The 26,353-nt window shown below is 36.0% G+C and overlaps 1 protein-coding gene across 1 annotated transcript; it reads left to right on the top strand.

Annotated features, from left to right (window-relative positions):
• LOC136036185 (UPAR/Ly6 domain-containing protein crok-like) lies at positions 1 to 26,219 on the top strand. The gene is made up of 3 exons (XM_065718261.1): positions 1 to 120; positions 15,993 to 16,154; positions 24,694 to 26,219. The coding sequence occupies exons 1-3, from the start codon at positions 60 to 62 to the stop codon at positions 24,921 to 24,923; spliced, it is 453 nt and encodes a 150-aa protein (XP_065574333.1). The 5' UTR covers positions 1 to 59; the 3' UTR covers positions 24,924 to 26,219.
• Positions 26,220 to 26,353: the final 134 nt, after the last annotated feature.

The following is a 26,353-nucleotide window of genomic DNA, read 5'->3' as shown; positions in this document are numbered from 1 at the left end:
TTTCCGTGTGTATTTATCACCATAATCATTGAATATCCAACAAATTTAAACATCCAAAAATGTTGAAAGTTGAAACTATTATCTTTATAGTATGTCTTTATTTCAGCGCTGTTGATCATGGTATGTAATTTGTATCTGCTGAAAATATGGGCTATGAAATTCTAGCATATTGGTCTTTAGAGAGGTCTTGGCTAGAATAGCCGAGGCCCACAGTTACATCATCAGTTACCCCCTGATAAACCATAGGTTAGACTAGGGCCCGTAGGTGTGTTGGATATCCTTTACACAGGCCACTCATAAGACAGAAACTAAATATAAAAAGATGTATCTTTTGATTCTCTATCTAAAAAATCCATTCTATAGAAATATGAGAATAGGCTAATGTCCAATTATGCTCTAGCCTAGGGGTTAGGTTAGGAAAATGAAACTTTCAGGAATGGTCTATAGGCTAAAGTATATCCTGGGAAGTTATTTTAAAGTACCTACCTCCACTCCTTCCCCTTAAAGAGGGCCCTGAAATTTGCCTACATGACAGTTCTATAGCTAGGCTATTGAAATTTTGACAAACAGCAGTTTACCTTATTTTTCAGTTACCAGTTGCTTTTTCTCTGCCCTTAGGTCTGAAAATGCAATTCCTGTTATTTGAGTAGGCTAGAATTCTGAGCCATATCAATGTTTTTTTTTCAAAATTTAGGAAATGTATTTGCATATCTTTAAAGCCTAATGGCTAAATTGGGATTGAGCAAAGTTGTGAAGCTGAAAACAATCTTGTTGTACTTCATTCTAATTTACCAAAATAATAATAATAACATTTACCAAAATAATAAGGTAAATGTTTAGTTTCATCACAAGCTGTCTAAAGTGTGTATTACTGCATATAGCAAAATTCTGATGATTGCATATTGTTTCTTTGTCATTATTAGAGAAGCACATCCATTTTTTAGCTTTCTAAAATCCCCCTCCAATGAGACTAAAAATGCTTAAAGTAATCTGCTTACAGGTAACATTACCTATAGAGCAAAACATATTAGTCCATGAGCACTTTAGGCAGCAGGGTGAGGTCTGTATTCTATATTTATTCAACAAAGAGTGATAAAATTAAAAAAAGAGTGATAGAACAAAAAAAACCTCAAACAAGGTATATTAAATAAATATAGAATACAGGCCTCACTCTGCTGCCTGCAGGGCTCATGGACTAATATGCTTTGCTCTATAGGTAATGTTACCTGTAAGCAAGCCCATTTTATGCATTTTTAGTGTGCCCAATGGAGAAGGAGGGTCAACCAGATATAAATGTGCTTCTAGAATTAGCATTTCTTAAGTGCTCTAAACTGAATAGAAACTTTTGGCTGTCTTGGGAATGGGTTAGGTTAGACCATGAAATTTTCAGTAGGCTAATGAATCCAAGTTGTAATTTTCAGTTTCTTTTTCTCTAGTTTTAGTTTTGAAAATGCAATTCCTGCTAATTGAGTAGAATGTTAAGCCATATCAATAGTTTTTTCTAAATAAAAGAAATGTAGGCTATTTGGAGATTTTTGAAACCTCATGAATTAGAATTGAACTGCTGTGAGATTTAAAAATACTTTTCTTTGTGCATTATTACATACTTAAATAGATCTATTTTCAAGGTTTCATATTTATAATTCAAGGATTTATAAAGGGCCCTCTAGAGAGAGAAGAAGGAGAGATAGATGCTTCGAAAAACCTTCCCAGGACAAACTTTAGTTTTTAAATTTATTCCTGAAAAAGTGTCCCAACATGCCTATAGGCATGCTGGATATCCTTTACACAGGTTAATCATAAGACAGAAACTAAATAGAAAAAAACATCTACATTTTGATTCTCTATCTATAAAATCTATTTTATAGAAATATGAAAATAATGTCTGATTTAGCTTTAGTCACAAATTATCTAACTGATTCTCTATCAGAAATAATGATTCCAAGGAAAGCAGGAATTGGCAAACTAGAGAGATAAATAAAACCCTAAAAAATAAAAAATATCTTCATATCTAGTTATCCTAAAATAAATCCTAACACACATCTTAGCCTCTCCAACTAGGCATGTAGTATATAAGCTAAGAATAAAATTGGTAATATTCTTGACAAGTGACTTTTGGCTATCTTAGGAAGGGGTTAGGTTAAACCAATGAAACTTTTAGTAGGCTAATGAATCCTAGGCCAAAATATACACCATGAAGGTATTGTCAAGCTACTGTGTTGATCCTCTTCTGATTTCTAAGCCTTAGAAATTTGTCTATTTGACAAATCTGTATACCTATTTTAATTTTGACAAAACCTTAATTTTAAGTTTCTTTTTCCCTAGTTTTAGTTTTGAAAAATGCAGTTCCTGTTATTTGAGGAGAATTTTAAGCCATATCAATAGTTTTTTTCTAAATATAAGAAATGTAGGCTATTTGCAGATCTTTGAAACCTCATAAATTAGAATCAAGCTATTGTGAGATTTGAAAATATTTTTTTTGTTCTTCATTACTTAAGTAGAAGATCTATTTTGTATGGTTTAACTTTTATCACTCAAAGATTTTTAAAGGCCATTCCTGAAAAATTTATTTTTCTAACCCAACCCTTTTCCAAGATATCAAGAAAGTAGCTTGTCTTGAATTCTACTGTAAATTTATACTTTTTCCTGTAATATAAATGCTTAATCACAAGTAATAATTATTAAATCAAGCAATAATAAATATAAAACATTTACACTCAAAACAGTCTAGTCTATTAAAAATATGATAATTAACTAGATGTCCAGTTAAGAGTTATGTATTGAAAGACATCCCAACTTCATTTTACTATTACTTTTTATATTTTACTTCCAATTAGTAAATCCTTTGCTCAGATGTCTCTGTTTTAAATCATAATATTTCCTATGTTCCAACTCTAAAAGATTTATTTTATGAATTTCAAGCAATTTTTTTTTTTACTACTTTTTAACTTTTTTTTTTTTTTCATACACTCCTTTAACACTCCTAACCATAGTTTTCTTAGTCTTACGTATGCTCATACATCAAGCCAAATTAGTCAAGAGGATTTATTTATTATTTCAAATCATTCTTTTTTTTACTGCTCATTAAACTTGTTTTTTATATTTTTGTACACTTCTTTAACATTACTACATATAATGCTAAACATCACTATTGGACTCTCCTCTGACAAAGCAGGATTGAATTTCAGGTCGATATCTTATAAAGAACAAACTGTAACCCATAGTAGGCAAAGAGTTAAAATAAAAAATTATATGCATGCTGATGTAACACACACTTAACTTCTGTCAAGATAATGTAACACAATATCTTTTGAAAAGTTGCTTCCTTTGGTATATGGTGCCATATTTGACTAACGTTGCTTCTTGATTCCCTGTGATTTGATTTTTACTATTCCAATTAAGAAAAGGCCAAAGGCTTTTCCTGTTTATAATCATCTTTGTGAAAACCTAGTTTTGTCACTCATGGCTGCAGTAATGCTATATAAAGAATGAGTTATATCAATTACATTAAAAACAGGCAAAGAATGGTTGAAAATGTGAAAAACAGATTTAGAATAGATAATAAAGCTGCTAAAAGCAACAAGGCTAGAGATCACATAAAACGGTTTCTAAGCTGTCTTGTATTCAAGAATTTTATAATAAAAATTATATACCTGGGTTTGGTTCTCATCAACAAAGGTCTAGTTTAACAATACCTTCACATTGTGGTTGCAATGGTAGCTCCACAGCCCATAATAACCCAAAATAGCCTTAAGACCCAAAGAGAAGCATTGGATCAAAACAAAAGTATACCATTGAAATTGCCTTGGCCAAAAACCCTATTGATGGTTCTTACAGCCCCTTGGCTTGAACAACAAGTGAAGTTCATTGGCTTGAAAAAGAAAGAAAGTTGCTGTAACCTTGTAATTGTGCAAGAGAAGCATCTTTTATTCCATTTTTCTTTCTCATCAGCTAGTTGATGACTGGAATACCATAGAGAGCTGCTTAATGGCTCATTTTAAAGGAAACTGCTGCATCTACATGCTTTTGTAGATAACAAAAAGTCTTATTTAAAATAATTAAATCAGGAGTTAAGCAGTGTTGGACCTTATCTCTATTTATATGGAATATTTCAATCCACTTCATCCTATGAAGTATAGCAAAGGCAATGGGAGAACACAGAAATAATTGGCGACATAAACTGTCCTAGGTTTAAATTTTACTGATGATTTAAGCATCCAAGACAAATATGTTAGAAAAATAAATGAATTTTTTGAGAGTTCACATTGCTAGAATAGGTTTGAAAATTAATGCTAAGAAGACTAAGTTGCTAAGACTAGGAATAAGTAAAGATGAATAAGTGATGTTGGACAGCAATAAGATTGGTCAAGTAGACAGCTTTTCCTACCTAGGTACAGTGTTGTGCCAAGTACTCCTTTTTTTTACTTAATTACAAGTACCAAGTACTCAGAGAAATTTTTACTGAAGTACAAGTATCAAGTACTTCTCTAAAAATATACTTAAGTAATAAGTACTTTTGAAAAAGTACTTCAGTACTTAAATAGTCAAGTATTTCAATTTTGCTTCAGTATTTAAGTACTAATTTTTTATCTACAGTAAATAACATGCACAACACTTCTTTAATATTCGTTTCCTTTCCAAGTCGACAAGATAAGCAAGATTCTGACAAAAAATTGACCGCTTTTCAGAAAAACCGACAGTTTTCATAAAAAAAATCAACTGATTTCACAAAAAATCAAATTTTACTGCAGTTAAGATATAAAAAAAAGATTTTTGCAAAAAACATTAATTATGGCTTCATCATAACTTAGCGTAATCTCTTAATTGTTCCTTAACAGAAGAAGCTTTTCAAACATAGCATCTCCAAGCATGTTTCTTTTTCAAGATTCCACCACCTAACAAAAAAGTTGTTCTGCTGGTGCAGGTGAAGGAATAATACAGTTGTACTTCTTGAAAACTTTCATTATCCTTGGGTATACTTGAGCACATACATTTCATGTCGCCTCTCATTCATATATGACAAAACCTCCACCTTCACAGAACTGATTTCACGGTTGCTAGAATTATCACAAGTAGTTTCTTCACCACTAAGATCAAAGTACTCTTCTCCAGACAAAAGGCTACCTTTATAAGCCTTGTAAGTAATTCTGAAATCTTTGACGTTTTTCACTTTGTCAAACAAGAGTTGAACTGGTACATCCTTCTGGTTATCAGGAAACCACTTCCATTTGAAGAAAGGATGACTTGCCATGGCAATAACATAGTCTCTTGCATCTAGAACTCTCTCGTCCAGGATTGTGGGGAATCTTTTTTCAAGACCCACAAGTAAAGCATGTACCAAAGGCTGGTTGACTTTCGCTAAATATTTCAGCTTTTTGAGCTTACTTTCAAGCATTATGATTGTAGGATAAATAGAACCGAAGTAGCATTTTTCCTTCCCCTGAAGAATGTCCAATACCACTGCTACTGGCTCCATAATTTTCATGTATTCTTCAAGAATTTCCTCATCATGAGAAGATGCAAAGCATCACATACGCCAGCAAACTTTCCAGTTTTGTGACAATCCATCAAATGTTACCACTTGGCTACCATAGGTCTTATAAGCTGTTTGTTGTCATATACCTCTTTCACAGCCTCAGCAGCTTTTGAAATCTTATTCGCGGCATCTCAGAGAGCAATACACTTTGAAAAAGCGGTATGGTACTGCCTCTTATACGCAACATCAATATCACAGAGGACTTGATCAGCATCAGTGAATGCAAGCTGGTTAAGTGTGTGGCTGACACCTGAAGTGTGGGGGAAGCTAGAAATACTCAGGGTTATCATGAGAATCGAATATCTTTCCAACGTTTGTAAAAGAGAATGAGCCATTCTGGCCTGCTTCATCTTCATTTTCTTCATCACTGACTTGAACATCTTCATCGGAAATCATCGGGTATTCTCTGAATGCCTTACTAAGGTTAGAGGCATTATTGGTCCAAATCCCTCATACCTTTTTATCGGCTGCAATTTTGCACCTGGCAAATACACCATTCATTTTTTAATTAAGTGTGTGAGCCCTTGAACCAGGAACAAGCAAGGGCACAAGATTTCCATTTCAAATCCTCATTGAGAAAGTGTGCAGTCATTCCCAAGTAGCTTTTGTTGTTGGTAGACCAAATGTCTGTTGTCAACAAAATGTAGTTTTTGAGTTCAAAATCATGAACCGTATCTTTCTGTACTTCAACAAACTTAGCTTCAATTTGCTCAGCTAAAGGTTTTCTTCCTGAAACTTTTGCATAAAGTGCAAGATCTGTTATCAAATTTTTGAACGACGGCTTCTCAACAGTGTACAGGGGTCACATATCATATGGGGTCACAATATAGTCCAGTACCAAAGAATTCACTTTTAACTGTGTTAGTTTCAACAGTCTTGCAGCAAAGAAATCTCCATTAACTTTTTAGAAGGCGAGCTATAATCAGGGCCAGTATTATCTTCATTATCTTCAGCTTCAGATGACCCCAAAAGTAAGCCTAAAAGTTCGCTAGCCTCTTTGCTACTTGATTTCCTTTTGTTCTTACTGTTCTTGTTGAGCTCAGTAAACTCCTGGTAAACAGAAGGATGGGCAAACTCACCTTGAGATGTTTGTGAAAATTTGTTGTTGTATCCACATGACTCTTCAGAATTTTGTTTTGGCAGTTTTTTGCATGTGGCAGATACTGCATCATCCTTCCCCATAATGGGAAGGATGGGGCGAAAATTCCCATAAATGGTGATTTTTCCATTTATCACAAAAAACTTTCTGTTTAATATATATGGTACTTCCGCCATGATAGCATCCTTTTTTTGAAATTTTGGGACCGCTTTTCCCAAAGACTAAAATCCATTCATCCACTAATATATAGGCAGTTCATTTTGTCACATTGCCCTGCATCATGCCGGTATAATTTTTCTGCATCATGAAGAAAGTACTTGAGTGCTTAAGTACCCTTGAGTACTTCAATTTTGTACTTAAGTATAAGTATTAAGTACTTTAGAAGTTTTTTACTTAAGTAGAGTACAAGTACTCAAATTTTTTACTTAAGTAATTACTTAAGTACTTTTACTTAAGTATTTCTCAACACTGCCTAGGTAGTATTTTTGGTAAAGATAGCGGGTGTGGTGAAGATGTTAAAAGTAGAATAGAGAAGGCCCATTGTGTTCCCATGGTCAAAAACGTTTAGAATGATAGGGAGATAAGTCTCCAAACCAAGATCAGAATATTGAAAACTATAGTGATGGCAGTGGTCAAGTATGGTCCTGGAGAGTGTGTGCTCCAAAAGACAGAGGAGGATTTGCTAGATGTTTTCCAGAGAAATTGTGTGCAGATTGTGTTGGGTACCCAAGAGAGAAAAGTTGAGATAGCCTGGGCAGATTGCCAAAGATAGTCATTGTTGGCCAACATGTATAAATATATATATATATATATATATATATATATATATATATATATATATATATATATATATATATATATATATATATATATATATATATATATATATATATATATATATATATTTATGTATCTTGGAGAAATTTAAGATAAAAGTACTGTATGAAATATACAGAGACTTTGGAAACTGGAAAACTGACGAACATTAAACGGATTTTAGATGTATATATAATAATCTTTTGAGTTTTGTACTTTTGAGTTTCACCAAGAATAGTATGAACACATTGGTTTGAGCTTTAATACTGATAAAACAGTTGTTCAACCATTCAACTATGAATGAAATAGAAATTTGATGAGTATATCTTGCTCTGAGGTTCCTTTTGCTAGCAGCCTTACTTACCTGGGTATGTCTATTGGAGCAAACTTGAAAGAAACTGTAAACCTGAAAATTAAAAATTATGCGAGTAGGATTCAGGGGGTGTATGCCTCCCTGGTTTCAAACGCTCCATATCTGACTAGAGTTCACTTTCCTCAGTTATATAATAGCCTAACAGTTCCTCACTTACTTGCACCTGCTCCTGTTTGGTCTTTTCTTAGTTGTGGTAAGAGAAAGCAAATTCATCACCTTTATTTTAAACTTGCATAGTATTTAATGGAGCTTCCAACTTGGACAAGCACCTCTTTTCTGCAAAGAAAGTATCAATTGGTAAACCCAGCTGGGGCTATTGAGGAACATATCTGTGATTTCTTTACTGAATGCCAGAAGTCTTCCCATCTTTGGTCATTTCTGTTTGTCCATTCTTTGTAGTTGTCAAAGTGTGTTTTTATTTCTATTGTCTCTTTTTTGTTTTTCTTGATTCTTACGCTGTCTTTTTCTGGGCTTTCTACCCAGTTTCTTGTGATGGGTCATAAATATAATGATATATATATATCTATCTATCTATATATATAAAAATAAGTTGTCTGTCTGTGGATGGATCAGGTGACGTCACCTGAAAAAACTGGATCAGGTGACGTCAAAACTGAAAAAACTAAAAAAGGCAAAAACTACAAAAAAAACTAAAAACTAATAAAAAAAATAAAAAAACTAAAAAAACTAAAAAAACTAAAAAAAGGTAAAAAACTAAAAAAAACTAAAAACTAAAAAAAACTAAAAAAAAAGGAAAAAACTGAAAAATAAGCTAAAATAAAGGTAAAAACCAATAAAAAACTAAAAAAAAAACTGAAAAAACTAAAAAAAAGGCAAAAACTACAAAAAAACTAAAAACTAATAAAAAAAGTAAAAAAGCTAAAAAACTAAAAAAACTAAAAAAACTAAAAAAAGGTAAAAAACTAAAAAAAATAAAAAATAAAAAAAAACTAAAAAAAGGAAAAAACTGAAAAATAAGCTAACATAAAGGTAAAAACCAATAAAAAACTAAAAAGAAAAAAAGGAAAAAACTAAAAAAAATTTTCATCTAAAAAACTAAAAAAAACTAAAAAAGGTAAAAACTAAAAGAACTAAAAAAGAAAAAAATAAATGACGACACTCAAAGAGAAAGCGACCAGGACAAAAGGAATGTTCGATTAGCAATCAACAAAGCACCGGGACACAGGGAGTATAAATGACGACCAGGACATAAGTAAAAAAAAAATTAACAAAACTAAAAAGAAGGTAAAAACTACAAAAAAACTAAAAAGAAAAAAAAAACTAAAAACTAATAAAAAACTAAAAAATCTAAAAATCTAAATAAACTAGAAAAGAAAAAAAAAGGAAAAAAATAAAGGAGAAAAACAAAACTAAAAAACGAATGTATATACAGACCGGTACACCGGGATACAAATGACGACCGGGACACAGGGAATATAAATGACGACCGGGACACAGGGACACAACTACAACGGGGACACCGGGGGAAACAGGGGGATATAAATGACGACCGGGACAAAAAAACTAAAAAGAAAAAAAAACTAAAAACTAATAAAAAAACTAAAAAATCTAAAAATCTAAATAAGCTAAAAAAGAAAAAAAAAGGAAAAAAATAAAGGAGAAAAACAAAACTAAAAAACGAATGTATATACAGACCGGGACACCGGGATACAAATGACGACCGGGACACAGGGAATATAAATGACGACCGGGACACAGGGACACAACTACAACGGGGACACCGGGGGAAACAGGGGGATGTAAATGACGACCGGGACACCGGGACAGGGAATGGTCGATTAGCAATCACCATCAACAAAGCTCAAGGGCAATCATTAGAATCATGAGGTATAGATCTGAATACAGATTGTTTTCCCATGGACCATTATATGTTGCATGTTCAAGAGTCGGTAAACCTGACAATCTATTTATATGCAAAGACAATGGGACAGCAAAGAATGTTGTATATTCGCAAGTTTTACGTAGTTAAAACCATATATATATATATATATATATATATATATATATATATATATATATATATATATATATCTATATTCACAGGTGGGACATAGGGACACAACTACAATGGCGCGTAACTATTATGGCGCGTAACGACTTACGCGCGCGGGGGGGCTTGGGGGGGCGCGAAGCGCCCCCACCAACTAGGTGTTGGGGTGGCGCGAAGCGCCACCCCAACAGCTAGTATATATATAAAAATAAGTTGTCTGTCTGTCTGTGGATCAGGTGACGTCATGTTTTTGTGTTGACTGACGTCATGAAATTAGTTTTTGTCATTTTTGCTTTGACGGTGACGTCATTCACAACTACAACGGGGACGCCGGGGGCACAGGCGGGATATATAAATGACGACCGGGACACAGGGATTGTTTGAATAGAAATTATAGACCGGGACACAAATGACGACCGGGACACAGGGAATATAAATGACGACCGGGACACTCAAAGAGAAATCACAAACTGGGACACCGGGACACAAATGACGACCGGGACACAGGGAATATAAATGACGACCGGGACACAGGGACACATCATTAGAATAATGAGGTATAGATCTGAATACGGATTGTTTTTCCCATGGACAATTATATGTTGCATGTTCAAGAGTCAGTAAACTTGACAATCTATTTATATGCACAGACAATGGGACAGCGAAGAATGTTGTATATTCGCATGTTTTATGTAGTTAAAAACATATATTTATATCTATCTCTATTCACAGGTGGGACACAGGGACACAACTACAATGGCGCTTAACTAATATGGCGCGTAACGACTTACGCGCGCGGGGGGGCTTGGGGGGGTGCGAAGCGCCCCACCAACTAGGTGTTGGGGTGGCGCTAGCGCCACCCCAACAGCTAGTATATATATATATATATATATATATATATATATATATATATATATATATATATATATATATATATATATCTATATAAAAATAAGTTGTCTGTCTGTCTGTGGATCAGGTGACGTCATGTTTCTGTGTTGACTGACGTCATGAAATTAGTTGTCGTCATTTTTGCTTTGACGGTGACGTCATTAACGGTATTTAAGACATTTGCTCACGGAAAAATGTTTAATTGTAAAATGACTGAAGAACCTACAATGGCAACAGCCCAGGAAGCTGCTCAAAGAGTTTATGCCAAAAAACATTGCTGCTGATAGAGAAAGTAAGAAAAGAAAGCGTTCCGAGGAATCACAAGAACAGCAAGAAAACAGGCTTGCGGCTAAAGAACGCAAAACCGCTGTTGGGGTGGCGCGAAGCGCCACCCCAACAGCTAGTATATATATATATATATACTATATATATATATATTATTTCAGATTTCAAAGAGATCACACCTGTCCAAGCAGAAAACCAAGCAGAAGAGGGGATTTTTTTTCACAAGGGCTGTCATACCTGCCAGGAATGGTACCTTTAAACTGTACCTCCTTAGTACCTCCCTGCTGGGATCAGGTATCAGGAAACTACGCTTCCCTTGCTTATTGGTATCTGGTTCTTATGATATTGAGTTGGGATTGGAAATGGATGTTCCCTCAGTTTGATTGGGTGCTGAATTATACTGGGGTACAATCTGACTCGCTAATCAAATCATGTGTTATGTTCTTTGAAAAAGATGTGATTTTGGAAACAAAAAAGTGTTGTATGATGAATCCGAATATGATGAAATATGTGTTCATCATGAAAAAGAGGAGGATAATTATTGACATAGGAAAAATGTTGACAAGATGTGCAAAGGACCAAAAAGCCTTGCCGACATCTGTGATTTATGATCCTCAAGAGGTTCCACCTCCCTCAGAATTAACCAAAATGTATGTAGTATCAAAAATTCAAGAAATGCGCAAGAAAGTTGATAAGACCCTGGATAAGTTTAACCAAGTGCCTGTACTTGGCATTCATGAGGAGTCTAGCAAAGAACCCAGAGGCAAGCCTCCTCTTCTTGACTCAGGAGTGGTAAAAAAAAAATCTGACTAAGTCATTATCTACAGCAGAAGCAAGTAAAAACAGGATTGACTCCGTATATGGTGCAACTCAGGATAAGAAAACAATCAAGGTCAGACAAAATAGATCCGATTTTAAGGTACTCATAAACAACAAGCCCTTAGCTGAAAAGATAGCGAGATCAGTCCAGGTATCCAATCAAGAAGCAGCTGTGAGTATTAATTCAAAACAATGTATTGGGAGTATCAAGCACATCCCACCTGAATTTCATAATGATCAGTGCTCTTTCAAGTGTAGCAAGGCAGAAAAATCTGGTGACTCATGGACTTTCAAGGTATTCTTCCATGATCAAACAGACCTGGATTATGCAATTGCAAACCCATAAAAAATAGGATACAAAGTGCACAGAGTTGAGCCTTTTCTGTTCCTTCCCAGGAGATGTTTCAGGTGTCACAAAGCTGATGGCCCCCTGGCCAAAAACCATATGAACGCAATGAATTGTTCTCTCTGTGCTCAGTTATGGCAAATGAGCTCATGTGATTCTCTGTGCAAAATGGACCTTAGCTGTGTCTCTTGTAAGTCGAATAGGCATAACTGCTATTCGCTTTGCTGCCCTGAAAATAGGAAATTGTTGTCTGAGAAAACCCATAACAGTGTAGCTGCCTCTGCAAGAAATGAACATTAATCGTAGCATTTCAATTGTATCCTGGAACATAAATGGCAGGGTTTGTGAGAAGCTTCCTCTTCTAGAGTTGCTGATGTGTTATCAAAGGGGATTTTAGTTGTGATCTAACCCGTTCTGAATGCCTGTATTCTGAAAATTTTTTTAAGTTGCTCATTCTCATTAATTAGAAAGAACAAGGATTTTACATAGGTATCACATATCGTATCGAAAGATCGACCATTGATCCTATCGAACCAATGGTCCTTGAATATTGGGAGAGAGCTCATTCGAATGAAAGCTTAAAGTTGGTAGGGTCCTTTTAAGGTGACAAAAAAGATCGTCCTGCAGAAAAGTGGCAGTTTGTAGCACCAATCATTTTTGCTCCTAAGAGAACAAAGTGCTATCGATTGAAAATTCTCAGATTGCCATTCTATTAAAAGTATAAAAAAGTATATATCGAGCTTTCCAGTTTCAGAGGAAGTAATGTGGCGCATTTCTTACTGAAGAGTCATATTGTCTATGTAAGACAAATATCCAATATGGATGTTTCTCTCAATCCTTGAATTAACTAAGTAGATTCACCTCTATTTCTCCAAAATTATTTATAGTGATTTTCATTATAGCCCATCAGCTGTAACGAAGGAAGGGTAGTGGGTCATCTTGCAGAGGGGCAGTTGTCCAAAAGAGCCGTATTTCAAAGCCCAGATTGTCTAATTCTCTATATGCCTTTGGTCAAATATAGAAAGGGGTAGGAATTAATCGTTTATCTCCCTTCAGTTAGAATAAGCCTAAATAATTGTGCTTTGGGGTGATGGCTCCCTTCTTATTACAGAAAAATCTTTCTGATATATATATATATATATATATATATATATATATATATATATATATATATATATATATATATATATATATATATATATATATATGTATATATATATACTAGCTGTTGGGGTGGCGCTTCGCGCCACCCCAACACCTAGTTGGTGGGGCGCTTCGCGCCCCCCAAGCCCCCCCGCGCGCGTAAGTCGTTACGCGCCATTGTAGCTGTGTCCCTGTGTCCCACCTGTGAATAGAGATAGATATAAATATATATATTTTTAACTACGTAAAACATGCGAATATACAACATTCTTCGCTGTCCCATTGTCTGTGCATATAAATTGCATTTATATTTATATGTCTGTGTATATACAAAGCCTTATGTACTAATAATGACGTCATATGCAAACGCTCTTTTTACAAACAAACAAACATGCATACACACAACTCGCTTCGCGCCACCCCAACACCTAGTTGATGGGGCGCTTCGCGCCCCCCAAGCCCCCCCGTGCACGTAAGTCGTTACGCGCCATTGTAGCTGTGTCCCACCTGTGAATAGAGATATATATAAATATATATTTTTAACTACGTAAAACATGCAAATATACAACATTCTTCGCTGTCCCATTGTCTGTGCATATAAATAGCATTTATATTCCCTGTGTCCCGGTCGTCATTTGTGTCCTAATGTCCCAGTTTGTATTTTCTCTTTGAGTGTCCCGGTCGTCATTTATATTCCCTGTGTCCCAGTGTCCCGGTTGTCATTTGTGTCCCGGTCTGTAATTTCTATTCAAACAATCCCTGTGTCTCAGTCGTCAATTATATATCCCGCCTGTGCCCCCGGCGTCCCCGTTGTAGTTGTTTTCCTGCGTCCCGGTCGTCATTTATATTCCCGGTCGTGATTTGTGTCCGGGTGTCTCAGTCTGTAATTTTTCTTTGAGGTTCCTGGTCGTCATTTATATTCCCTCTGTGTCGGTCGTCATTTGTGTCCCGGTCTGTAATTTATCTTTGAGTGTTTTTTCTTTTTATTTTTTTTAGTTTTTTACATTTTTTCAGTTTTTTTTTTCTTCTTTATTTTTCAGCGTCACTATGAAGTACATATCGCCGAACCTTTGTTTTTTAACTTAAATCTGGTAGGCATTGATGACCTTATCCAAGTCAAAATCCCAAACCCAATCATCATCGCTATCATTTTCAGTTTTGATATGTTTTGACTCTCGCTTTCCAGGTGGATTTTCATCTAACTGCGCGGTTTTGCGTTCTTTAGCCGCAAGCCTGTTTTCTTGCTGTTCTTGTGATTCCTCGGCACGCTTTCTTTTCTTACTTTCTCTATCAGCTGCAAGCCTGTTTTCTTGCTGTTCTTGTGATTCCTCGGCACGCTTTCTTTTCTTACTTTCTCTATCAGCAGCAAGTTTTTTGGCATAGACTCTTTGAGCAGCTTCCTCGGCTGTTGCCATTGTAGGTTCTTCAGTCATTTTACAATTAAACATTTTTCCGTGAACGCATGTCTTAAATACCATTAATGACGTCACCGTCAAAGCAAAAATGACGACAACTAATTTCATGACGTCAGTCAACACAGAAACATGACGTCACCTGATCCACAGACAGACAGACAACTTATTTTTATATATATGATATTGATTTGCTTCATGTATCATAAAATTATACACTAGAAGGTGTTAGTGCACATCAGCTATGATGAAGGAGGGCCTGTTGTATTTATGTATATGGGGGGATGCTTCAAAGAGTGCATTTTCATGCCCAACTATCCTTGGAAATTTTGACTAAATAGTTCATTTTCGTCCACAATTTGTATTACAATCCAACATTATAATTCTAAAGCAGAAACACTTTAATGCTGTTAATCAATATAAAGTTATTGATAAATACAATTTAACAGCAATAAACCAGGGGTTTATGGGACCAGTACCCTACATCATATCTTGGTGAGGCCTGTGGATGATTTGAAAAGCTACCAGACGTTAAATTTAAAAAAAAAGATTTTCCACCGAATGAAAGGAGCAACATTAAAACATAGAAGCTATTTCGGATATGTGGTGAGCTGTCCCCTCCTAAATCGTCCCCATTCAGTCTTTATTTTTAATTTGGGGGTTGGAGCAGTAGTAGAGCCTTTATTTGGAGTGATTTATGACTTTTATACAAATGGGTTCATTGTTTGTTTTGGGCTTAGTTTCTTCATTCATAGTAATTTTTGATCGTTTTAGAATACACATATCAGATACACTAATATCTGACTTTTAAATTTTAGATTCATTTCTGCTTTTCATTGAAAATCCTTTTGTTTTGAAGTTAGCAACACTAAAGAGTTAAAACCTTGTCAATTCTATTTTGCCAAATTTTCTTCTGAGGTATTTTGGCTTTTGTGCACAATTGAACTCTGTAAGAGACTATTTATATCTTTAACCACATAGGATATATACAAGAATAGCTCACTTGCACACACGGGAGGGGGAGATCATCCCATATACTGACCTAGATACTCTAGATTGACCTAGAAAGTTAAAAGAATAGTGGTTTAAATAATCTCTTCGTTTACCTTGCCAAAAAAGCCCTCTACTCCTCCCAAAGGATTGTATCTGTATGCAATTATGAACAATAGAAATTATTATGCTTTTTGGGAAATAGTTCCCAGTTTCATAATTTGTACAAATGCTTGTGAGTTTTGTTAAGTTTTATGAACTTTTTTTTAAGGCTTGAGCTTGAAATGTTGGAAGTGTCGATCATTAGAAGATCCGAAATGTGCTGATCCGTTTGACAACACATCAATTCCGTTTTTTGATTGTAGTCAAGAACCAATTGATCCTAATCTTCCAGGGCTGGAAGCCACACTTTGTAGGAAAATAAGACAGAAAGGTAAGATATTAAACGATAATGGTAGGCTTGAAGGAATCACTAAGGGATAATGATGGGATAAATAACCAGAATCCATGTAAGGAATCAAGACATGGATGATTTGCAGGATCAGGATGGTTTTTATGGAGTCTGGCTTACCCCCCCCCCCCCCGGGCTTTATAAGGCAATCATGAAGTGCCACGTAGCACCCAAAAAACGCTTTGGGCTGGTTTTTCATAAAGAAAATAATAGAAAAGGGTGTTGTTCAGTGAAAAAACTTGGCAGCCAAATTTACCCCCGCCCCTGTGAAATTCTCATCTATTGAGAATCCCCCCTGGAGATTTTTCTACATTTAAAATACCAACAGTACTTTTAATTTAAAGTATTCCAAAAAAATGAGTTATCAACTTTATTGTTAAGCATTGTTTGATTAAGAATATCCAGAAAATCTGGGCAAATCTTGGCAGCACTGTGGTAGAAACCTTCCATTAGTTGAAATTTGCCAATCGTATGGGAAAAATTGAAACCTATAGTTTGAAAATTACGTTCCCATTAGTATCTTTGTTAAAAAAGAAAATCTAGAAAAATTACACATAGTTTTTTTTTGTGCAAATTAGGATATGGGAGGTATGTCCAAATTCCCTTCACCAAGCAAAGCTTGATCTTCTAGTGCTGCATATTAAAACTGATAACAATATGTAAAGAGCATGGGTTGGTACTGCTTGTATATGAGCAGAAAATTTCTGAATTGTGAGAAAATATACATATATTGTTCGGATTCATTTTATCCTATTTGCAGCAAATATTTCGTACAGCATTTTGATGCAGAGATAAATCTAACACAAGTAGCGCTTGTGTTATGTGAAATGCAGCTAATAACAGTAATAATCCTCAGTACATTTATTTTAATTGTTTTTTTTGAGCTGGTTAAAAGAAATATTTAGAAAAGGAAAAGATCAGCATGGTATTGTATATAGAGGCAGTCTTGAATTTGTGGGTTAGTATCTGAATCCGAAATGCAAGGAATTTGACCTTGTTAGCGCCTATTAGGCGTTTCAAGTACATATTGTGCGATGCTTTTACTGAATATAAGTTAGCATTATCCACTTTACAAATTCCCTCTCTTCAAAAGCGTCGTCTCAGTTGATCTTTGAATTTGGCCAATATCTTCTCAGAAGTGATAAACACAGATCGATACTACCACCAGTTTTAGTGAAACATCGAAATACTAGGTTGAAGAACATTGACAGATTAGCAGCACCTCCTTCACGCACAAATCGTTTTTCCAATTCATTCATCCCTTTCTTTGTATAATATGAAAAAAACTTCGTTTTCTTAAAGAGTTAAAGAGGCTGCGTCCCAAAGTCAAACCTTAAAACGTACAGGAATTAGGTGAGGCAGTTGGGGGGCTGCCGCCCCCCAAACCCCCGCTTTTAAAGACTCTTTTGTACAGGTTTCTAACCCCCCGCTCTTGGCTTCGGAAAGGCCCTCTTTTAATTATCAAAACAAAAAACCTGTACAAAAAAGTCTTTAAAAGCGGGGGGTTTGGGGGGCGGCAGCCCCCCAACTGCCTCTCCTAATTCCTGTACGTTTTAAGGTTCGACCTTGGGACGCAGCCTCTTTAACTCTTTAAGAAAACGAAGTTTTTTTCATATTATTTCTGTACGTTTTTCTACAATCCATGGTGGATGTAATTTAATAATTCCTGTACTCCTCGTACAGGAATTAGGACTGCCTCTCCTAATTCCTGTACGTTTTAAGGTTCGACTTTGGGACGCAGCCTCTTTAACTCTTTAAGAAAACGAAGTTTTTTTCATATTTTGTGAAAAAAAACGCCCGATAAGGGACTTGAACCCTTGACCTTAGGATTAAAAGTCCCACGCTCTACCGACTGAGCTAATCGGACATGTTTGAAGTCGAAATACCTGCATGTGTATAAATATAACTTTTAAGAATTTCAAAAATTAACATAGGCTCTTATGGGTAAATGGGTTTTTATGGCACTTGGTATTAACCAAGTGACATATAGCAGTCGCCAATTCTGTCGGTCTGTCTGTCTGTCTGTCGGTCTGTCTGTCTGTCCCGGTTTTGCTACTTTAGGCACTTCCAGGTAAGCTAGGACGATGAAATTTGGCAAGCGTATCAGGGACCGGACCAGATTAAATTAGAAATAGTCGTTTTCCCGATTTGACCATCTGGGGGGGAGTGGGGGCCCGGTTAATTCGCAAAAAATAGAAAAAATGAAGTATTTTTAACTTATCAGCGGGTATTTGGATCTTAATGAAATTTGATGTTTGGAATGATATTGTGTCTTAGAGCTCTTATTTTTAATCCCGACCGGATCTGATGACATTGGGGGGAGTTGGAGGGGGAAAACCTAAAGTCCCGGTTTTGCTACTTTAGGCACTTCCAGGTAAGCTAGGACGATGAAATTTGGCAAGCGTATCAGGGACCGGACCAGATTAAATTAGAAATAGTCGTTTTCCCGATTTGACCATCTGGGGGGGGGGAGAAGGGGCCGGTTAATTCGGAAAAATAGAAAAAATGAAGTATTTTTAACTTATGAGCGGGTGATTGGATCTTAATGAAATTTGATGTTTGGAATGATATTGTGTCTCAGAGCTCTTATTTTAAATCCCGACTGGGTCTGATGACATTGGGGGGAGTTGGAGGGGGGAAACCTAAAATCTTGGAAAACACTTAGAGTAGAGGGATCGGGATGAAACTTGATGGGAAAAATAAGCGCAAGTCCCAGATACATGATTGACATAATCGGAACTTATTTGCTCTCTTTGGGGTAGTTGGGAGGGGGGGAGTAAGTCTTAAAAATTAGAAAAATGAGGTATTTTCAACTTACGAACGGGTGATCGGATCTCAATGAAATTTGATGTTTAGAAGGATATCGTGTCTTAGAGCTCTTATTTTAAATCCCGACCGGATCTGGTGATGGGGGCGGGGAGTTGGGAGGGGGAAACCTAAAACTTGGAAAACACTTAGAGTGGAGGGATCGGGATGAAACATGGTGGGAAAAATAAACATAAGTCCTAGATAGATGATTGACATAAACGGAACGGATCCGCTCTCTTTTGGGTAGTTGGGGGGGGGGGGGTTAATTCTGAAAAATTAGAAAAAATGAGGTATTTTTAACTTACGAATGGGTGATTGGATCTCCATGAAATTTGATTTTTAGAAGGATATCGTGGCTCAAAGCTCTTATTTTAAATCCTGACCGGATCTGGTGACATTGGGGGAAGTTTGGGGTGGGGAGACCTAAAATGATGGGAAACCCTTAGATTGGAAGGATTGGGATGAAACTTGGTTGGAAAAATAAGCAAAAGTCTTGCATACGTAATTTACATAATTGGAATGGATCCGCTCAATTGCGGGGGGGGGGTAATTCTGAAAAATAAGAAAAATAACGTATTTTTAACTTACGAAGGAGTGATCGGATCTTCATGAAACTTCATATTTAGAAGGACCTCGTAACTCTGATATCTTATTTTAAATCTCAACCGGATCAAACGTAATTGGGGGGGGGGGGCAGTTGGGGGGACCGGAAATCTTAGAAAATACTTAAAGCGGTGAGATCAGGATGAAACTGGATGGGAAGAATAGAAACCTGTCTAAGATACGTGACTGACATAACTGGACCGGATCTGCTCTCTTTGGTGGAATTGGGAGGGGGGAGGTAATTTTGAAAATTGAGGTATTTGTAACTTACGAAAGGGTGACCAGATCTTAATGAAATTTGATATTTAGAAGGATCTTGTGCTATAAAGTTTAACTTTAGGTTCTGACCTTCTCACAAGTGCCAAATGAGCTCTTGGCTCTTCCGACCTCGTCCAAATGAGCTCTTGGCTCTTCCGACCTCGTACCATATGAGCTCTCGGCTCTTCCGACCTCGTCACAAGTGCCATATGAGCTCTTAGCTCTTGTTCTAAGCTAGAAAATCGGGGGGTTAAGATTTTCCGACGAAACTTTCCAGGGCAATTACTCGGAGAATTTCGCGTCGAATGAGTCTTCATACACCCAGATCCGATGTCGGCTGTGACCTGTAGGCGTGGTAAAAAAAAAAAAGAATATGAACATTAAGTGACTATGCGTGGTGTCTGGAAAACAGGGAAGGAGTTATCGGATCGAGATGAAATTTCGCGGATAAGCTCCTGGGCCCTAGGGGACCTTAACTTGTGAATTTCAGCCCGATCGGACAACGTTAAAGGGGGGCTGGGGTTGGTGGGTCGAAACTTTCGGCCAGATTTTCCCCATGAAGGAAAAGTCGGAGGGGGGTGAAATTTGGCAGGTTTCTTAGTTGGAGCTCGGGCTACGAAATGCATCCCTCCCCATCCCTCTGCGACCACTGGAACTGAAGATCGCTTAACATTATCGTGGTTCGCCTCTTTAAAGAGGCACGAGTGTGCCTCCTTGATCAAAGTATAACAATTGTTGATTTAATCTTTTTTTGTAAGCACAAGCGCCATTTAGTTTTATGACTACGAGAGATTGTGCAAATAAAACCGATTCTATTTGATTCAAATAAGAGAATTTTGAGCTATATTGGAGTTTCGATTTAAATATTTGAAGTACAAAATTAAAACAATTAAGAAATTCCTATAACTATTCCTAGCATGCTGATGCAGAGATACACGTTACAAAAGTAGCGCTAGTATTATGTGAAATGCGACTAATAACAGTAACAATCCTCAGTACAATTATGTCAATTCTTTTTTTGGAGCTGGTTAAAAGAAATATTTAGAAAAGTGAAAATAGTTTGAAGTCATCATGGTATTGTGCATAGAGGCAGTTCTCCATTCATGGGTTAGTATGAGAATCCAAAATGCAAGGAATGGGACATTTTAGCGCTCATTGGGCGTTTCAGTTACAAATAAGAGAATTTTGAGCTATATTGGAGTTTTGATTTAAATATTGGATAACAACTTAATAATTCCTGGAGCTATTCCTAGCATGTTGATGCAGAGATAATGTCACACAAGTAGCGCTGGCGTTATGTGAAATGTGACTAATAACAGTAATAATCCTCAATATATTTTTTTGTCAATTCTTTTTTTTTTTGGTTCTGGTAAAAAGAAATATTTAGAAAAGTGAATATAGTTTGAAGTCAGCATGGTATTGCACATAGAGGCAGTTCTACATTTATTGGTTAGTATGTGAATCCAAAATGCTAGGAAGAGAACATTAATAGCGCTCATTGGGCGTTTCAATTACAAATAAGAGAATTTTGAGCTATATTGGAGTTTTGATTCAAGTATTGGAAGTACAGAATTAAAAAATAAATGATTTCTGAAGCTGATGCCTCACCCCTACTAACTTCTACGACTAAACTACAACTAATTTGACTTATCTAGGTACAGTACGAATATTGTAATAAAAAAAACACTTAGTCTTATTTTCTTTTCATGTTTTTCAATGAAAATTTATTTTTGTTTTCAATGATTTTTGTTTTTCACCAATTCCATTTCTGTCCTAATTGCACATATAGAGGGTGTATTCGATGAATTATTAATACTATTTATATCTATTTGAATACTATTCATATTCATTTTTGAACATTTTGAAACAAGAAAATTTCATCTGTAACGGATAGATTTCAGGAAGTAAAAGATCATTACCTATCAGGGGAAACGGTAGTATATTTGAAGGTAGTATATTTGTATAAATGTTATTGCGGAACATATTAGGAAGTGTAATGGATCCCTGTGAAGTCGAAACTTGTAAAGAGCTACAATTTCAAAGTTACTTAATAATTTTTCTCCAAATTGTTTGGGGGGGGGGGTGGCAACTTCACCACGTCACTGGCCTCTGACCGTTACAGTCTACGATTAGTAGGTATCAAAAGTTAATAGTTTAGGGAATCACATACTCTGAAACTTTAAAATCTCCTGGCACCCGTACTGTAAAAGTCGACAGTTTAAAGTTACTTGAAGGATTTCCTAGCGTCCAGATTTCAAGCGGAAGATACTTCCTTGCTGAAGATAGTTGAGGCTCTGAAGTGGTGTACATATTTGAATATCCGCCTCTTAATTTTTGTTCCAAAAGCTGGAGATGGTATATGCATTATGGAAATCAGTGTTATCATATCCTATTGGTTTACTGTTCTTGTACCATAAGTTGACAAGTGGATTGATGAAGAAAAATTTCCTATTATTCGGGTGAAGAGATGATGATGGTGAGCAAGGCGACATCCAGTGGGAGTTATAAGGTTCGACCCCCCCCCCCTGAAATTTTAGTCCTACCTGTAAAAAATTAACAAAATGCATATAATCAAATTTTTGGTGTGCTTCGTAATTTTTTTATCTTCTCCGAAAAAATACCCCACCTGGTACAATTTTTGTACCTGAATAGGCTTAAACTCTGCTTAAAATACGTTGTAACACGCGTACTTTTCCTCTAAAGAGTTGGCAGTGAAAAAGAGGAGGGTTGTTGGAAGGATCCATGCGCTTTTAATCATACAGATTGAATATCTTCGCACGTGTGCGATTTAAACAAGGTACTTCCTTACTTTCCTTTTTGCTAAGATGTTTCAAGTTGGGTGCCGGATTTGTTCGAAGCTTGGACTTAGCTTGCTACTGTGTTAAACAGGAATTAGTTTGTTTTGTGTTGCTGAATTTCCGTATATTGGACTTAGCTTGCTTTTGCACCTAGCTGTCCAGAGTCAAGCTGCAAGTTTGGAAGCAATTGCATGATGGCTGTCTAAATAATGTGCAGCATGCATACCTTTCTCGAAAAAATTGGCGATGGAGGGGGATTTAAAGTTGCTAAGGGCTTAATTTATGCATCCAAATGTTCAGCTCATGATTCTGATTTTAATAAGCTTCGAATATGACATTTATAGCGTTAGGAGGGCCCTGCCAGTGGGTTTGTACGGAGTATACCCCTTCTGTGGGCTAATTTTTCGGAACTTCTGATTTTTTGGGTGAAATAGCTGTCTCGAAACTTTGGTCTGATGTAATTGAAGGCCATAAATTGTCCGAGGCAGTGGATGGACAAAAAAGGGTATGGGTAGAGAGCGCTTTTAGACCTGAAAAGGGCTCTGAAACTTTCAACGTTATCCCCCTTCCCAAGTTTCTACGATCATCCCTCCTATTTGCTGAGGGCGGGGCGAAAGAACATATGAGAGGCGGATCGCTGTTTACAAAGTCAACGCTGCTGTGTTGACTTACTTGTCATCTAATTCAGAATCAATGCACTAGCGTCGACTAAGTAAAGGGCAATGTGTATCCCGTGCTTTATTTTGTTTTTGCTGGCTATTTCTTAGGGAAGAGGGGGTCGTAGTATTTTGGGAGAGGGCTCATTTAATTGGAAGTTGAAAATTCTAGTGGTCTTTTAAGTGCCCAAAGCGATAGGAGGACGAACAACCTCTTGCCATGCCTTTTTCTGCACCTGGACACCCATGGCGTTGCATCAAAATTTATTTATAGTTTTTTGGTCAAATTAGTCTAAAGGTTCAAGGAAAATTTCAGATTGTGACATGACCCAAAAGGGTGATATGTTTGATTCATTTGAAACTTTCAATCGACTGTCCACTCGGCTTTAAACTTCCAAGGATCGGCCCCTAGTCTAAGGGACTTCTTATTTTATTGGAAGGAGGGAACAACTTTATGTCTCTGTTCGGTTGATAATCAGCACTTGCCGGGCTTGAGACTCGACAATTTAAGTAGCCAAGTATTAGCCGTCTAATTTCGTCCATTTCCGACTAATTGTATTTTCATGGAACTTTTTACTACAATACGCATTGGCTCATTTTTTGTGCATTAAAGGGCACTAGATTTGCTTAGATTTCGAATAATAATTACTCGAGTATATGAAAACTTAAGATAACTGTGTTAAAAAAAACTCATATGGTAAAAAAATAATAATAAATGAAGACAAAAAATAGACGTTCAGGTGCTACTCGTACGTACAGTACTTACAGTACCCGAGAGTTTTTGGTCGGGATCTGAAAACCTGCCCGATATTGTTTCCAATACGATGAATTTAATCGTAAATTTTCTATTTGAATTAGATCCTTTTTTGTGTGATCATTGCCATAACAACCAGGATACGAATATGTAAATGCAACCAGTGGGAAAATGCCTACCAGGGGAATATTTTTCGGTTTCTAATGAACTGTTTTACACATTACAATGATAATATTAAAAGTTAGAAAACAAAATCCACTGAGGAACATAGGTCCTCATGAGGAATATCTATTTTATAGGAGATAAGATAAATATATACCAACGGGACGTTTCAAAGACTTTAACCTAATGAACGTAGTATATGCTGTAAATGCAACCAGTGGGAAAATGCCTACCAGGGGAATATTTTTCGGTTTCTTACTCTTTCTGTCCAAAAGTTGATTGAACTGTTTTACACATTACAGTGAGAATATTAAAAGTTAGAAAACAAAATCCATTGAGGAACATGGGTCGGCGGCGGGCTGTTATGGCGTTAAAAGGTACACAGGTTGAAATCTTTTCTTGGGGGAGGGGGTTATACTACTACGGTATATTAAAAAAAAAACAGTTAAAAACTAGTTCTCAGTTTGAATTTTCTATTCCAGTTGACGGCTATTGGAGATATATTCGGGATTGTGCAAGGCTAGGAGAGCCAGGAATAGGAGGAGATGAGAGATACTGTATTCAACGAACTGGAACGTACAACATTTACACAGAAACTTGTACCTGTAACAGTAAAGATGGTTGTAATAGTGGTACGAGTTTCGCCCCATTCTTCCCTTTAGTTTTTTTGGGGGTTGTATACGTTTTACGGGGAACGCGTTTTAGAAGATAAGATGCTCTGCTAACAATGCCATTTCTATTTGTTATACATAAAAATTTATGTTCAGTTTGAATTTTATGTGATTGATTGATGTGGTGTTTTTATTTTAACTAATCGTGTTTTAAAATCTCAGTCTATTTGAATTCCGTCCATTTAACTGTCCGAATATTGTACTGCTTTGTATTGTGAATAATAATAGGCCTACTTTTTTCAGTTTGTTTATGTATTTTGTAAGGGGCATTGTGAACTGAAGTATTGCAAAAGCGATGTTCCCTATCTGTATAGTAGTGTTTTTGTTGTGCGTTTTTAAGTGAAAATCATTTTCGATTTTTCCACTTAAATATCATAGCACTTTTGGGGTAGTAAAATCCTTACATTATTTCTTCTATTTTTCTTACAGAGAGAGAGCATGGAGGTATGTAGTATTAGAAAAATATTGCAAAAATGCATGAAATATGTTTAATTTTGAAAAAAAATGATCTTTGATGATGCATGTGAAATTCAATTTATCATTACAAAAGTGGTATTCGTCCATCAAGCAATTTCCTGAGTAAAGAAGTTCCACCATTTTAAATAACAAAGCTTGCTTGGGATTGCTGCCAAAGATGTTGAATTCCACTACGGCTTCTACTTGAATAACTGTTTATATTTGTTAAATGCAAAAACTTCTGCCATGTCATAGTGTAAAATTTGTATTTTGGGCCAAAAACTATTCTTCTATCCTGCGTTACTGTGTAGAGGGTTTGATACTTTCTTAATATTATTGTTGGAATTCATGATAAATCTTTTTTTTTTATTTATTTTTTTATAGTCAGGGCCAAATTTGAAGCTTTGATGCTTCTAGGCCCTAGTATTGCCGTTCCGTTTTTGTGAGATTTTCGGGGAAATCCCCGGAAATTCACCCAGTTTTTTTTTGTTGAAAAGAATCACTCAGTGATTATTTCCTGCGCTCCTAGGCCCGGGCTTATTGGTAAATCTGGGTCTGTATATAGATGTCATTAGATGCAATCATCCCTCAATGGTGTTCATTAATTAGAATCAACGGTTCTCAGAATTTGACTTATGCCCCACAAAACACCATAAGAGGGCATGTGAATATTAGGATAATCAGGTAGCTAATTAGAGGACTTTTTTAATTCTGTTTATTGCTACTCCCTCATGTCTACTCTAGATGACCCTATGGGTTTTGCCTGGAAGAACAGTAAAATGCAATGTTTTGCAGTTCGTTCATATATGTTTTTAGTCAGTTGTAATGTATGTGCCTTTTATGTATTTTATCTTGCTCATTTGTTAATAAATTCTAGACCCTTCAGGTATATAATACTTTTTTAATCTAGATAAAATTTTCTATGTATAGTGTCGACTTTGAACGCTATAGCAATAAGAGGGGAAACTAGAAGAAGCCTGAACATTATCAACAGGGATGTAATGAATTTGAAAAA

This window comes from Artemia franciscana, chromosome 15, assembly GCF_032884065.1.
Source record: "Artemia franciscana chromosome 15, ASM3288406v1, whole genome shotgun sequence".
Taxonomy (NCBI): domain Eukaryota; kingdom Metazoa; phylum Arthropoda; class Branchiopoda; order Anostraca; family Artemiidae; genus Artemia; species Artemia franciscana.
Note: the sequence above shows the minus strand (reverse complement) of the source record. Positions and strands in the feature narration are given on the sequence as shown.

Bases quoted from the DNA above. Each gene is read 5' to 3' on its own strand.
- LOC136036185 (XM_065718261.1), top strand. From the start codon at position 60: ATGTTGAAAGTTGAAACTATTATCTTTATAGTATGTCTTTATTTCAGC. The intron at 121-15,992 runs GTATGTAATTTG...CTTTTTTTTAAG, and splicing joins TTTCAGCGCTGTTGATCATG to GCTTGAGCTTGAAATGTTGG. The intron at 16,155-24,693 runs GTAAGATATTAA...TTTCTATTCCAG, and splicing joins TAGGAAAATAAGACAGAAAG to TTGACGGCTATTGGAGATAT.